The sequence below is a fragment of the Pteronotus mesoamericanus genome, unplaced genomic scaffold (genome assembly GCF_021234165.1).
Source record: "Pteronotus mesoamericanus isolate MK-2021 breed Mesoamerican mustached bat unplaced genomic scaffold, CSHL_Meso_final contig_68, whole genome shotgun sequence".
In the NCBI taxonomy this organism is placed as follows: domain Eukaryota; kingdom Metazoa; phylum Chordata; class Mammalia; order Chiroptera; family Mormoopidae; genus Pteronotus; species Pteronotus mesoamericanus.
The window spans coordinates 32,001,873-32,018,768 of record NW_026555234.1 but is presented as its reverse complement, the minus strand read 5'-3'; the positions used below and the strand labels follow the sequence as shown (position 1 = coordinate 32,018,768).

The 16,896-nt window shown below is 33.9% G+C and overlaps 1 protein-coding gene across 2 annotated transcripts in view; it reads left to right on the top strand.

Annotated features, from left to right (window-relative positions):
• Nucleotides 1–16,896, top strand: part of CHIC2 (cysteine rich hydrophobic domain 2) — a 48,292-nt gene that overhangs the window by 15,139 nt on the left and 16,257 nt on the right. The window contains exons 2-3 of one of the 2 annotated variants that reach the window (XM_054582190.1): nucleotides 7,283–7,337; nucleotides 7,469–7,540. In XM_054582190.1, coding sequence (XP_054438165.1) covers nucleotides 7,283–7,337; nucleotides 7,469–7,540 — 127 coding nt within the window. Of the gene's footprint in view, nucleotides 1–7,282; nucleotides 7,338–7,468; nucleotides 7,625–16,896 lie in introns of both variants that reach the window. The other variant, XM_054582189.1, reaches the window with a different exon arrangement.

Sequence of the window (16,896 nt, the reverse complement as noted above, 5' to 3'; positions counted from 1 at the left end):
TCGTAGATAGCTGAATTACAATGTTACCCACCTCAAATCATATCTTTTAAAATTAAGTGCTACTTCAGTACTGCCTTGTGAATTAATAATATTAGAGTATTAGGTTTGAAGGGAGTGCACCTTCCTACCGCATTGCTCTTCTTTCAAACATATCAAATCATCATTTTATCAGATGAAACTTGGCCTTTCCACTACTGCCCAGGGCTAATTGTACTTTGATTTAGAAGAAACTAAATTGTTTTAACCAGTTTTTAGAACTTTAGACTTAAAGGTTTGTAATTGATAAAAAGAGTAATTTATAATGCTCTCAAGTTAAGTGGAAACATACTATATAATCTCATTTTCATTGCTAACAAACCCCACCTCCTGACAAACTTAAAAAAAAAAAAAGAAAAAAACCCCCTCCCAAACCAAACTAAGTAGTAAATAAGTAATGTCACATTAAAACCATTAAAGGTAACATTTTGTAGTTAATACTAACAAACATGAAGTGTGCTTTCTTGTCCATTTAATAAAATAAGATGGTCTTATAAAACTTAATCTGACAGTATTTCTTTAGTTGACTTAGAATTTTTTTAAAAAGTCTTTAGCAGAAATGAAAGACACAGCAAAGGAGTGTAAGTCATTCCCCACTCTGATACTTAAGCTCTATGCCAATAGAAGGCATGGCGTATGGAGGAGAACATGCTGAAAAGAACTGTTTTCTGTTGTTCAGAGCAGTCTCATCAGTAAAGAAATGTTGATTAAACCTGGATTGTAGTGGTTGTAATAATGAATGGAAGGTGAGGTTAAAGATAGTGAATGTAGAAAACACTTTAAAGACATTGGATGAGGAAGGAAAAGAGATGGATACCATCATGTATTTGAGGAAAAAGAAAATAGGTATTCAGATTCTCAGGCTTGGTAGACTTAACGCAGGTTTGTAGGCTGTGTTAAGGAGCCAGAAGAGAGGGAGAGTACAGTGGCTTACAGAGGAAACTAGAGGATTTACGACCAGGAGTAAGTGGCTAGCTCTGGGAAGCTTGCCTTCATTGAGAAAGATGGTAAAGGTACTGAAGACATAGGTAAATCTAAAAATGAAAGGGAGAAAAGGCCAAGCAGTTTATGTTCAATGTATTTTTCCCTCCCTCTGGTTGGAATGAAAGGCTATAGCTGTCTGCAAAAAAATGTGGGTTGTGAGGATAAGGTTGAGCACATAAAGGAGCAACAACTATGGAGTATGGAAATGAAGCTGATTAGGAATGAATAAAGATTATCGTAATGTCAATCTAACTAAAGTTAGATAATATATTTATAATAGGTGGTTTTTCTGTTGTAGCTCGAGGCAGTGGGGATTGAAGAAAGTAAACATTTCAGTTGAATTACATTGACAAGAGACACGCTAGAGATGCAGAAAATAAAGGGTGTTTTTGGAGTATTGTCAAAACGATTGATTGTGTAATTCTGGCGGATAGGAAGGAAGAGAGTCTTAGGGAGCTGATACAGAGTGAAAAAGCAAAGAATAGTCATAAGCAGTAGAAAACAACCAGAGATGAAAAAACAAATTTGGTAAGTGTGGGAGATATGAAATGATTGATGGTAGTGGTAAGAGGGGAATTTTACAGTTTAGAATTTTAGAGGTGATACAGTTACAAATTTGGATGACAGTATCCAGCCTGTTTCACAGTGGATGGGTTGCTAAATTAAATAGAGGTGAATTTCCTCCGAATGGATGAGGTCAAGTGGTCAGGGAGGTTCTGGTGCCAAGTATTGAACTAATTGGGATGAAGACAAGAATTACGGTGGAGAGGGAAACTGACATGTTAGTGTCCTTAGTGTGAAGGTGTGCAGAAGAGTTAACTTCAAGGCTTAAGGTGGCTATTCTTAGAAAGGCTTGCTTGCAGTGTTGGCTCTTGGCTGGTGTCTGGGAACTTGGAAATTGGGAGTGTTCTCAGTATTCCCAGAATTGATAAGAATGGCTCACTCTGCCTAAAGTGTACAATGTGGTTTATGCTGAATGCCCGCTTTCCTTCTGGGAGTCTGGATTTTGGTGCATGCTAAGTAGAGGGCACCTGTGTGACCAAAGCCTTGGGCACTGAGTAACGAGCTTTCTGGGTAGACAGCATTGTATACATGTTGTCAAAACTAATTATTGGAGAAATTTAAGCACATTCTGTGTGTGTTCACTGAGAACATACCCTTGCAAGCTTGATTCTGGTTTCCTCTGGACTTTGCCCCATGTGTCTTTTTCTTTTGCTGCTTTTGCTGTAATCAGTCTAGCTGTGAATACAACTATATGCTGAAACCTGTGAGTCCTCCTAGTCAAGCATCGAACCTGAGGTTGGTCTTGTCGGCCTCCGACACAGAGGGAGTGACTTGGAAGGCTAAAAATAATAGTCGGGACTTGGAAAAATATGATATAATCAGAATTGATGGGCATCAGAGGAAGAGAGAACTGGTGTGGAAGACTACAGTGAGGAGATAGTGAAATTGGACATTTTTTTCTGGTCTGGAAATTGATTAATTTATTCAGCAAATATTTATTGAGTATTTATGTCTGGCATTGGGCCAGATATTTGAGGTATAAAGATAATTATGAAACCATACCTACCCATAAGCAACTCATTGTCTATCAGGGAAAGGAGTTAGACTAGTTAACGTAACAAAAATTATAATAAGATGTGATAAAGACTGTACAAGGGTAAATATAATCAATTAGTATTGGAACATGGGAGATGGAGTCTGGAAGCTGGACTCCTGGGAAGGAGCTGTAGTTGAAGATTTATAAGGAAAGAGTGTCATTTCAACAGAATTTTTGGTTAAAGTGAAAAAAAAATTTAAGAGTTATAAGGAGGTATCTAGGTAGCAGATAAACAAATTAAGGGGTCTAAAGTTAAATATTAAAAGGAGTTGAGAAGGGGAAGGACCTGTTAGGAAAGGGAGATTCTGAACTGGATGAAGATGAGAGTACAGGGTAAGGGAGTGGCTTAAACTTTGAGTTATAGGTATAGATTGTTGGAATGAGGTGGCAGTGAATTGGCAATAGGTAGCATATGAGTAAAACAAGCCTATTTCAAGATGTCACTTAGATTTAGGTGTGAAGTTAAGTTCCTCTGCAAAGCTCTACCGGGTGTATTACATGAACTTTTTCTTTTTAATTGTATTTTTTTCCCATTACCGTTTATTTCCCTTGTATCCCCACCCCTCTTACCTACAATCACGACACTGTTGTTTGTGTCCATGAGTCCTTTTTCCTTTTTGCTCTATCTCTCCCCCTCCATGAACTTTGGAAATTACCGCATTATATAAAAGTAAAAATTTGCCTTGTACATGCTTTCTGTAAAAAAAATTTTTGTAAAGGTGATATAAGACTTTTTTTATAGGACCTTGTGATCATGAAGTGTTACATAGAAGGTGCTTAACAGTTGTGATGTGCAAGACTTCTCTTTTCTGCAAATACTAGTAGACCTGTAAACTTGTATTAATAATAGGTAAGAGCAAAATAGGTTAAGTTTAATGTATTTTATTTTTTTGTCATATTTGCCATTCTTTGAAAATAGTTTATATATATTTTATCAGTTCTGAAGCCATGAGTATTTTAACCATGATTCAAGAAAATTTCTTTTAGATAATAGAAACAGATGTAGATATAGCACATCTACATTTTCTTTTATACCATCTAATGGATTGGCAATTAATAGACATTGAATGATAAATAAAACAGTTGTTGATAGCACTTTGCCAGTCCAAACTTTCTTTTTTATTTCCCTCTTCTACCTCTCCTTCCCTATGTTCCTTTGTACTTTCCCTTCTTCTGCCTTTATTGCTTTTATATACCAAGAATACCAATTATAATTCATGGCCATTGTTTATGTCCACCAGTAACACTCAAAGCTAGGAAAAAAGCTATCTATTAAAATAATATGCTTTGAAGTTAGTTTTTAGGGTATAGGTGGTATCTCAAATTAAATGAACCATTTTTTCTTTTTATTGTGCCAGTTAATATTCAGCATTATTTATTTGTTTATAATTAAGTAAGACTGTCATTTCAAGGAAAACAGCTTACAGCATTTGTTGTCAATAATATAATTCCAGCTCTCAGAGGAAGATTAGAATTTTAGAAAATTTGTATCTGCTACTGTGAACTTGACAGCTTCCAAAACTTAAAGACCTTTCTGATCAAATTAGTGATCATATTAATGAATGTGATGATTCCTGTATCATAAATTGAGGTGTGTCAGCATTTGACAAATGTATGAAGGTTACAAAATCAGGTCAGAGTAAAGAAAAACCATTCAAAGTAAAGATATGTCAATGAATTTTAATTTAGCAGAGTATTAAAAGTTCATTGGTAGAGTTCCGTTTCCTCCTTGCAAAGAACCATGAGAGACTACCTTTTGACAAGTTTTGGTATAGTATCAAATTAAAATATGGACAATTTTTCAACTACATATCTGGCAAGGCCCAATTTTCTTCATAAATTATCAACCAAAAAGATCATATCACAGATTGAATGCAGGAAGAGATGTGAGAATCCAGCTGTGTTCCATCGTTAGGCATTAAAAATATATGTGAAAATGTAAAATACTTTTCTCACTTAAAGATGTTTGTTGAAAAAGTATTTTGCATAAAAAATGTTATGTTAGCATATAATGGACTCATTTCTGAATAAAATTTTAAAATGTTTTAGATGTCCTAGTTCTAATGTCTAATCCAAAATATTGATCAATGTAAGCCACATAAACTTAAAAGGTCTTTGAGGTCCTCAAGGATTTAAAAAAATAAAGAGGTCCAGACACCAAGTGTTTAAACACCTCTGTAGCAGAGTAGTATGTTACAAATGGAGATGAGGAAAGAGTGCCTGATTATCATTGCCCATTCTGCCTATAGTCATGAAGCATTTCATTTTGAATATTAAGTCTTGTTTAGAGACTTTTAAAACAGAAAGCAAAGTTGCTGTTGGAGTTCACCCCTGTGGACTGGGGAGACTCCAAGGCTTTCAACAGCAGCATCTTTTTGACCCTTCTTGCAGGTATTCTTGTGTAACTGGTGGGAAACAGAAGCAAAGGGGAATGGAAAAATCATCAGCACCAAACCAAGTTAATGGTTGCTGGAAAAGCTGAGCACTCCCATCTAGTGTGAATCATTTTACCGGTAATCTTTCCTGGGATATTTTTTTGGGGGTAAGATGAAGGAAGAGGAAGAATTACTATCTGTTCCTAGGATACAACTTAAAATGTATTACTGAGGAGGAACTGAGTGCCAAAAGAATGTCCTTAGAACTACCAGTTCTTACTTGGAAAAATAACTAACTACTAGCCTAACTTAAAAGCTCTGCCTGCAGGAACAGCAGGGCAGTTAGCTCGTAATGCTCCCTGGGCAAAGGGTCAACACTCAGCCACTCAGCCAATAAGGAAGTATCCAGGCTCTGAAAAGAAAGGAAATTAGGGTTTATACTCGTATTGGACTGCTCTTTCCACCTTAGCATGTCACCTAGCAAACTAGTTACTTGATAAAATAATTTAACCTGTTTTCAGTATTTAATCACTGGGGGTATAAGGAAGACACTTTTAAAGATAGAAAATATTGCAAAGAAATCTACTTTGGGAGACTTGGAGGTATGTGATCGTTGCTTTTCTAAAAAATTTAAAAACCAGTTGGAAGGAGATGGTTAATTGCAGTAACAAACCTGGTTGAAATGGAAACTATTGATTGAAGGAGGAAACCTCCAGACCAAGGGAGATAATGTAAGAAAAGGAAATTATCATTGAGATGGCTAAATATTCAAACATTTGTTGACTGGCATCTTCCCCAAGGGAAATGGATAAAAAGGAAATATGTTACCTAGAGACCTCACTGAATGATATCAGCAAGCAATTCACACCTCTTCCTAATAGTAGGATTTTTGAGGTTGGAGGTGAGTTATCTGTAGGGGGTTTTTCAAGTAGAACCACATTGCTCTGAGACCCCCATATAGGCAGAAAATAGATTTAGCTCAGTTTTCCAATCTTAGAAAGAGAATGGCATTAATGCCAGAATTACATTAAACAATAATGGTTGCCAGTTTATGAGTATGTTTAGTGTGAAAAGAACTTGGACTTGGACCTAGGTAGCTGTATTGTAATCTCTGTAAATAGTATTCATTGTTTTTAAAGACAGATTAATGTTATTTCAATATTGCTGTTAAATAATATACGACAGTACTTAAGATGATGAAATGGTCTCAGATGCCCTCATTTACATGTAGGGAAGCCTACATCATGATACAAGCAACAACCTGACCCACAGAAGTGTTTTATTTGACTTGTACAGTGTTTTAAAGATAGAAAATATTGCAAAGAAATCTGGTTTTCCAGTTCCTCTTGGCAAAAAAGAAATTTTGCCATCTGTCAGAAGAGGGTCTGCATTCTAGATTGACAGTAATCAGCTTGAACTGGTGTCTCCAGGATCCAACAACAGTCATCATGTTTAAGAATCTCAATTTTTATTTCCAGAGTGATCTGCTACTGCCAATGTGTCTAAGTATGTTATTCTTTCCTGATAACTTATGTAAAGACAATGGCAGGGGGAGATTGAATGTGGGAGAAGGGGCATGGATAGGGCAAAGGAGAGTAATGGGGGAAAAGCGGGGACAACTGTAATTGAACAACAATTTAAAAATTAAAAAACAAACAGACTTGTGCCCAATCAGTTCTCATGATTTAGCAAATATTTAAACATTTAAAGATATTAAAATGAGTTACCTTGGTTTCATTTCTTTGGGGGTATATATAGCAGGTGTTTTAAAATTTGGAATCTTAAGTAGTCAGGTCAGCTGGACCTGGACCACATTGTTCCAGGTGTTTTTAGCATTTTCTGGCTATAAGGGCTGTGTAGAGCTCAAAAAGTGCTAAATAATCAATTTGCACTCTTAGACATGTTACTGCTATATTGAGTGTTAGCAAGTGCTCTTAACCTAAAGAGTAATTCATAGAGATTTTAGCTTTCTGTAACTTAGTTGGAAGAACCTTAATTTTGACAAAATTGAACAGTGTGTTGTTTTTCATTACATTAATATTTGGCTCCCAAAGAGAATACCAAAGAAGTCATTCTCAGCCTGTTATACAAAAGTTTTGATTCATTTGCTAAAACTGCTTGTTACATTTCATAACTTGCTGATTACAGTATTTTTTTGTGTCAAACTTCCATTGTTCAATATTCTGTATATGAAGTTGCTGTCTATTTACTTGACCCTTGATTAAGTTAAATGGTCTATTTTGTGCAGCAATGACATGCAATAACATTTTTCTCCTTTTTAAAATAGATTTGGACTAAGCAACAAGTTTGAATCGGAATTCCCTTCTTCATTAACTGGAAAAGTGAGTGTTAATTATTTAGCTACTATTTATACACCTCAAAACTAAAGTCTTTTCCTAACAAATTAGGAAAAAATTTATGCTAATGATACATGTTTATTGACATTAATATTACAGTGTTGTTTTTTCTTTAGGTAGCTCCTGAAGAATTTAAAGCCAGCATCAACAGAGTTAACAGTTGTCTTAAGAAGAACCTTCCCGTTAATGTACGTTGGCTACTTTGTGGCTGCCTTTGTTGCTGCTGCACGTTAGGTTGCAGTATGTGGCCAGTTATTTGTCTCAGTAAAAGAGTAAGTTGAATTATATATTTTAATTTAAATTTAGAAGTTGCCAAGCAAGTCTTGCATTTATTTTTGTTTTTTTGTATTAAATGTGTCACAGTATCCTGAACACTATACGTAAATAATCTGATCCAGTAGAAGACTAATTAATTAAATTATGCTATGTTTATATGCTGCTTATATTAAATAGCCATCTAAAAATTAAAATTTTTATGTCATACTTGAGAGTGAAGTAGAATACAGCATATATTCTATATACATATATACATATTGATGGTAGTATAAGATAGTGATCTAGAATGCTGAGTTTGGCTGTACCACTTATCTCTGTGACCTTAGGCATGTTTCATAACCTCTTTAAACTCCTGTTGACCTATCTGTAAAATAGTATTCACCTACCTACATGAATAGGATTGTTGTAAGAATAAAATGAAATAGTATTTGTAAAGCTATTAGCTAAATAGCTCAAAGTAGTGTCTAATAAATATTGACTAATAGCATTATTACTAATATGTAAGATAATACCCACAGAAGAAATAAAATGGTTACAGTTCTTATTTATAATTGGTAAGATGATGGGTAATTCTGTTTTCTTTCTTTTGTGTTTTACAAGTTTCCTGTGAAGAGTACATAGTGATTCTGTAATCAGAAAAAATTGTCTAAAGAGTTGTAATTTTGAGTGCTTATAATGAAAATTTCCAAGATGTTGGTAGAGATATGAAAAATTTTTATGAATTGACTGTATTACATTTTTGTTAATGTTTTTTAAAATTATGGTAATTATAAAAATGAAATACGGTTAAGTGGAAGTTGAATGAATGGTATTGTGTAGCTACATTTCATTTTGTCATCAAATAATGATATGACATATAGAAAAGCAAATTCTATTTGCCCTTCAATTTTTGTTATAAAATAAGGTATTTCTACTGAAAATATTTTAAACTAGTACTTTTTAGTGCTAGGAAGGAGATAATGCCTGTCATGAGTTCTCACCAGATCATCTTTAGACCATAGAATTTTTTTTTTTTTTTTAAATTTCTGGTTGTTACTGGATTTTTAGTTGAATTTGCAGTTCTTAAGGTTTGGGTCCCCATCACTTCTTCCAACTGTTTGAGTATTTCTGTTTGTTTAAGTGACTACTGTATCCCACTTGGTTACTAATTTTCTGTCAGTAAACACAAGGGATCTTTTGAGATCGTCTTTTTCTTTTACTTTTTAAAACATTTTTATTGACTTTATTGGGGTGACATTGGTTAATAAAATTATAGGTTTCAAGTGTACAATTCTACAAAACATCATCTATATTTTATTGTGTGTTCACTACCCACCCAAAATCAAGTCTCCTTCTATCACCATTTATTCCCCCTTTACCGTCTTCTACCTCCTCCCACCTCCCTTTTCTTCTGGTAATCACTATACTGTTTTCTGTATCTACAAGTTTTTTGTTTGTTTGTTTTTTGCCTAATCCCTTTACCTTTTCCACCCTGCCTCTAGTGCCCGTGCTGTGTAAGTCTGTTCTTTCTGTATCTATGAGTCTATTTTGTTTGTTAGTTTATTTTGTTCATTAGATTCCACATATAAGTGAAATCATATGGTTTTTGTCTTTGACTGACTTATTTCATTTAGCATAATGCTCTCCAGGTCCATCCATGCTCTTGTAAAAGATAAGATTTCTTTCCTTTTTATGGCTAAGTGGTATTACATTGTGTAAATATACCAGGGCTTTTTTATCCACTCACAATTTGAGATCCTCTTGTTTTTTACTTTTTAAATGATTAGACAAGATATTGCAATACTGTACACAGTATAGCACTTAGAAAACAAAAAGTAAACTTAATAATCTTCTCCACACATTTTTACCAACCTACGATCATTTTTCATTAAACTTTTTTTATTTGAGACGTAAGGTAGATTGATATTTTTAGGCTTTGTCCATTTGTAGTTTCAGAAAGTATATTTCATTTGACATTATATTATTTAAGATTTCTGAATATGTGTGACTAGATGGAATGTTTATTTGATACATTTAATTTTATATAGTGAACATAAACAAATTTTATTATCTAGTGAGCATAAACAAATACGATTACTGCTTTAAAAAAAAACAGTTATGCATTTTCCCTGCCTTTGGTGTAAACTGTATAACCATGGAGAGGGGGACACTTGATGCATGTCTGGAGGATATCAGAGACCCTGAAAAAGGGGTGCTTTGTAAGATGGGGGCAGGATAATTTAGAGCAGGGATTTTTAACCTTGTATTTGTCATGTACACCTTTGGTAGTCTGGGGAGATCTATGAACCATTTCTTAGAATAATGTTTTATTTGTATTTTAAAAGATTTTACATATTTTAAATGTATAAAATACATAGTACTATAAAAGAAACCAATTATTAAAAATATAGTTAACAGAATACTAACCCCTCCTCAAATATTACGATTTACAAATGTTTCTTAAATTAATGTATACAAAATAAGAGTACAGGAAAACAATGGAGAAAATCAGGACTAAAGCAAGAAGTCCACTCTCATCACTCCTATTCAGCATTTCACTGGAAGTTCTACCCAGTGAAAAAAGGAAAAAGAAATAAAAGGTGTGTAGTTTACAAACCAAGAAATAAAATAGTAACTATTCTCAGACAATATGGTTGTCTCTGTAAAAAATTCCATAAAGTCTACAAAAACATTCCTGGGATTTAATAAGTGAGTTTGAACAATTGGAAATCAAAAATTTTAAAATAACATTAATAGCCTTGGCTGGTGTGGCTCAGTGCATAGAGTGCCAGCTTACAAACCAAAGGGTTACAGGTTCGATTCCCAGTCAGGGCACATGCCTGGGTTGTGGGCCGGGTCTCTGATTGGGGACATGCGAGAAGCAACCACCCATTGATGTTTCTCTCCCTCTCTTTCTCCCTCCTATCCCCTCTCTAAAAATAAATAAATAAAATCTTTTAAAAAAATATTTAAAGAAAACAAAAAAGATAAAATAGCATTAATAATAGCACCAAACACAAAGGAATACATACATATAAAGCTAACAAAGTATGTGCATGATCTGTGTGCTATGCAAAAAACTAGATGAAAAAAATCGAAGACATAAATAAATGGAGAGGTATGCCTTCACACATTTTTTATGTGTTAAATTTTATGTTATGTCTTTGAATATAGTATATCTTGACAATAACATCTTTAAACTTTTGTATTTTCGCTTTATTGAGATATAATTGACATTATAAACTGCACATATATTAGAATGAGTATATCATTTGATAAGTTTTGCCACATGTAACATATATACACATGTATACATGAAGATAGTGAACTTGTTCATCATATCCAAAAGCTTCCTTGTGTCTCTTTGTAATCCCCTCATCCCTTTCAGCCAACTGGTGATGTGCTTTCAGCACTGTAGCTTAGTTTGTGTTTTCTATAATTTTTTGTAAACGGATCTCATATAGTGTGTATTTTTTTTTGTTGTTGTTGTCTTATAATTATTTCGAGGTTCATCCATATTGTTGGATCAATGGTTCATTCCCTTTTAATGCTGAATAAATTCAATTGCATAGATTTCCAGTTTTGGTCTAATATGCATATAGCTGTTATGAATATCCTTGCTCAAGTCTTGTTAGAGACATACATTCTCTTTTGGGTAAAAATTTCTAAGACTGTAGTGCCTTGATCATATGATACATATACATTTAACTTTTTTAAAAAGATCCTATTATTTTACATTACCACGAGCAGTGTATGATAACCCGTTCAGCTATATCCTTGTCAATATTTAGTACAGTTAATCTTTTTTATTTCAGTCATTCTGAAATAAATAGGTATGTAGTATTATTGTGGCTTTAATTTGTATTTTCTCAGTGATTAATGATGTTGAACATCTTTTCATCTTTATTTGCCATTTGTGTATATTCTTTGGTGAAATGTCCTTTAACTTTTGCTCATTTTTTTTTTATTGAGTTTTCTTATTGTAATGTTCCGAGCATTCTTTATGTATTTTGGTTACAAGTTTATACTTTCCAAAGATGTCTCCCAACCAGTGGTTCATCTTTTCATCCCCTAATAGTGTTTTCAAGAGCAGAAGTTTTTGATTTTAATAAAGTCCAATTTGTTCTTTTATGGATTATGCTGTTAGTGTTATAACTATTGACTCTTCCTAAGCCTAGGTACAAAGTTTTTTTTTCTAGGCTTCTTCTAGAAGTTTTGTAGGCTTAGGTCTTATATTTGGGTCTATGATTCATTTGAGATCATATTTTTATATGGTACAGTATATGGGTTGAAGTTCTTTTTATTTATTTATTTTGAATATATAAATACCCAGCTTCTCTAGTAATATTTGTTACAAAGACTATTCTTTCTTCACTGAATTGCTTTTGTACTTTTGTTGGAAATCAGTTTTCAATATATGTATTCATCTATTTCTTGGCTGTGTTCCGCTCCATTGATCTTTATGTATATCTTGATACCAGTATTACACTGTCTTGAGTTTTGTAGTGTTATAATTATGTTTTAAAATTGGGTAGTGCTAGTTCTTCAACTTTGTATTCTCTCTTTCTTTTTCAGAATTGTTTTTGCTTTTCTAGATTGTTTGTATTCCATATGAATTTTGAAATTAAATTGTCAATTTCTACCAAAAAATCCTGTTGGAATTTTAGTTTGGATTGCATTGAATCTGTGCATCAATTTGGGGAAATGGGTATCTTAAAAAGACTTAATCTTCTGACCCATGAAACAGTATCTCTCTCCATTTTCTTAAGTCTTTAAAATATTTTCTGAGCAGTGTTATGTAGTTTTAGTGTATGTCTTGTATGTGTTTTTTAAATTTATACATAGGTATTATTTTTATGCTATTTTAAGTGGTATATACTTTAAATTTTTTAATTATTTACTTTTCCTTGTTAGGGTATAACTTTACTAAACTTACCTGTTTTATTAACTTTTTTGTAGAGTCTGGAAATTCTTCATAGACAATCATATCATCTGCAATGAAGACATTATTTTTTCATTCTAATCTGGGTGCTTTCTGTTGCTTTTTTGTACATTATTGCACTGATTAGACTCTCCAGAAAATGTTTAGCAGCAGTGAGAACAGATATTCTTTTCTTATACTGATCTTAGGGACAGGCATTCACACTTTTATTATTCTGTATCATGTTAATTGTAGGGATTTTGTAGATGTCTTTTTACAGCCTGAGAAAGTTTTATGCTAGTAGTTTGTGGAGAGTTTTTATCAGTAGTGGATGTTGACCTTCTTTATCTCCAATAATATCTTTTCTCTGAAATCTACTGTGTCGTAGTTATAGTAGTAATATAGTCATTCCAACATTCTTTTGATTATTGTTAGCATGGCATATTTTTTCATTCTTCTGCTTTTAACTTATTTATACCTTTTATTTAAAGTTCATTTTTTTATAGACAGGGTTGGGTCTTGCTTTTTTATTTAATCTGAAAATTTTTGCCTTTTAATTAGGGATTTGAACTACTTATATTTGCTGTGATTATTGATATGGCTAAGTTTAAGTCTCATTTTGCTTTTTTCTTTTTTCCCTCATTAATTCTTGATTTTCTTTTTTCCTCAGTTTCTGCATTCTTATTTTCAAGAAGAATTTACTGAGGTGAAATTCACATAACAGAAAATTAACTGTGATAAATTGAACAGTTCATTGGCATTTAGTACATTCATAGTGTTGTGTAGCTGTCACTTCATTCTAAAACATTTCCATCAATCCAAAGTAAAACCCTTTACCCATTAATCAGTTTCTCTTTGTTACCCTGTCCCTCCAGCTGTGTTCTGTGTTCATAGAACACCAATCTGTGTTCTGGCCCTATGAATTTATCTGTTTTGGATATTTTATGTAAATGGAGTCATACATTATATGACCTTTTGTGTCTGGCTTCTTTCACTTAGCATAATGTTTTTGAGATTAAACAACACTGTAGCATGTATCAATTCTTTATTAGGGCTGAATAATATTCCACTATATGTATATACCACAGTTTGTTTATCCATTCATCCATTGATGGGCTGTTTCTACCCAAAGCGTGACTAATACTGCAATGAACATGGATGTGCATACATTCATTTGATACTTGTTTTCAGTTCTTTGGAGTATATACCTAGGAGTGTAGGGTTATAAGATAATTCTATACAGGGTGGGGCAAAAGTAGGTTCACTGTACTCAGTGGCCTGTGAATTACGATGTTTTCTAGTCCTGCTGATGGAAGGAGGCGTTGTGGCAGATCTTTGTGAGCTATGGGCCCTGTTATTTCTAATTCTTTCTGATGGTTCTTGACCTCTGGTCGTTTTCCTGTTTGCATGTGCTCCTTAGTACTCATTGAAATACTCACCAGGGACTATATTCAGGTCTTTGGAGTTCATTCTCTTTTTAACACTGTCCTCTCTGGTAATCTGTTCTGTGGCTTCTAGCTGTGCTGGTCTCCCTAGACTCTCAGCTCTGTCTCCTTAACTCAGAGAGTCACCATGCTTTGTATGGGCTCTCCCTCCATTCACTGCAGCCTGGAAGCTTTCTTACGTCAATAAACTTGGGAATCATAGGGCCTGTCTGATTTGTTTTTGCTTTCTCAGGAGTCATTGTCTTTCATTTCCATTGTATATTGTCTTGAAAACAGTTTCCTATGTTTTTGTCTTTTTTTTGTTGTTCTTTCAGGCTAGAGGTAAATCTGCTACCTCTTGCTGCATCTTTGCTGAAAATGCAAGCCTGTCTTTTTTTTTTTTTTTTTTAAATAGAAGTGTTCTTGACATGTAAATACCATATTAGGTGACAGGAAGAGAAAGATGTATATTAATACTCAAAGAGCATCTGTCTGTTTGGAGAATCGATATGTGAGTACAGAGATAGTTTAAGCTTATAAGTACTTGTGGCACTTTTCATGAAGCTATAATATCAAAAGACAATAAATATGTGCCTTTAGTGTCTAGAAATAGGTAGAAGTGGCTACCTATAATCACAAAATATATTTGAAGTCTTATGTTATATCTCATACTCATTTGCATTTTTTATTGTATTACATAACATTTGTTTTAATAGAAACTTTAAAATGAGTAAAGTGATACTCTTGGAAGGTGAGCATATTTATTGATTTTAGAGAGAGAGGAAAAGGGGGTGGCGTGGGGAGAGAGAAACATGAATTTATTGCCTCCTATACCCATCCTGACTGGCGATTGAACCTGCAACCTAGGTATGTGCCCTGACCAGGGATTAAACCCACAACTTTTTTGGTGTACGAGATGATACTTCAACCAACTAAGCCACCCAGTCAGGGTTTAGCTGCCATTTTTTTATGCTGCTAGTGTCCCATTCACTGGAAGTTACTTATTTGTTAATTCATTTGATGCACTATGGACTTAATACTGTTTTAGAGGCCATTTAGAAGACAGATGCTGTTTAGAGGTTGTGAGGTTCCTGTTGTGGACTTAAAAGATAGATTAAAAAAACATTGAGATCATTACAAATAGTGGTAAGTGCTTGGAAGACAATAATACAGGACACATCAGCCTTTTAGTAGGTTCTTTATAAGAGTCTCAGGGGCTTACAAATGAATAAAATGCATAAGCTTCATTAAATAGATTTTGATATTTTTTGTTTATACTTTTGTTTATATTTTGCTCCTTGACTATGCCTTAATTGTAGTACTATAGTTTAAAAAATTGATGTCCAAGTAAGTGAACTCTCTGTGACTTTGTATGTGCTTTCAGCCTCGCTCATTTTTTGGAAAAACAAGAGTTATAATTTTACTGTATGTTGTGTTACGGTATTTTGTTTTATTTTCCATCCTAAAGTATTAGTTTTAGTCTTCTGAGATTTTTTTTAAAAGATTTTATTTATTTATTTTTAAAGAGGGAAATGGAGGGAGAAAGAGGGAAGTATCAATGTGTGGTTGCATCTCATGTGCCCCCTGCTGGGAACCTGGCCTGCAACCCAGGCATGTGCCCTTCACTGGGAATTGAACCAGCGACCCTTTGGTTTGCAGGCCAGTGCTCAATCCACTGAGGCACACTGGATAGGGCAGATTTTGCACATACATATTATATTCCAACATTAGTGACTTTATAGAATTTGTTTCTATGTGCTCCCAGGCATATCCCTTCTCATTGAAGAACCCTGTACACCTACTTCTTAGTCTTATTAGTTGTTTTATGTCTTTATTTCTTTAATCTCTCTTTTACATATGATGATTAGAATTGTGTGGCTTTCTAAAAGTGCCGTTTATGTGGATTTTTTAAATTAGTGTTTATTTCCATTCACCTTTGACTCATTCATTTAGGCACAGGTAAGTATAGGGAAATAGGTGGCAACATGTGGTAGCTGGGACCTGCCCTTTGGTGCTGAAAAGACCTGGTTTGGAAAGTAGCAGTTACTCTGCTACTCAATTCACCCTCTCTAAACCTCAGTTTTTACCTCCCTGAAGTGGGGTGAATATCTTCCTTGCAGTGTTGTTTTTAAGAATTAGAACAAGTGCATGTAGAGTGCTTAGTATGTATTTTGCTTATAGTAGGTGCTTAGTTGATGGCAGTTGCTATTATTATCATTTTAGTATTATTCTTCCCAGTATGTGTCTTGCTAACTACTTTATCCTCAGTGCCTCTCACAGTGCCCTGCATCTACTTTGTGTTCACTAAATATTTGTTGAATGAATTGTACTCTTTGGCTTTTGAAATCCGTGAGTAGTAAGATCATAACATTTCATGAAATAAAGCTCTTACTATTCAAAACAAGATTCCTATGTAAATAAAAGCATCTTGTCCTTTAGAGCAGCAATTTTCAACTGATGTACTACAAGAATTTAAAAAACACACAGTACCTGACTATTTAGTCAGGGACACTGACCCTTTTCTCTTAGATTGTCAAATTAAAAAATGACAACAGCTAACACAACAGTAGTCATTTTGTGTGAATGAATCAGAATTAAACCGTTTCTTTTTTTTCTTTTCTTTGGTCAGATCAGCAAAAAAATATGTTTTTTGGTGTGCTGCAGAATTTTAGAAATTAGTTTACGTGTGCCATGAGATGAAAAAGGTTGAAAATTGCTGTTTCAGAGTAAGTAGGAGACTTTTTTCTGCGGGAGCAATGCAGTAGAGTAAAAGTATAGTAAATCACTGAAGCTGGGTGATCTTGACAGAGCCTCTAAAACCCTTCTGAGCCTGGAGTTTTTTTCTTCCCCTGCCATTTTCTTTTTTTTTTTATCTGAGATAAGGGGAGGCTAACTGATCCTTCAGTAGTTTCCAGCTCTGAAAATCTGTAATCCTTTGAAAATT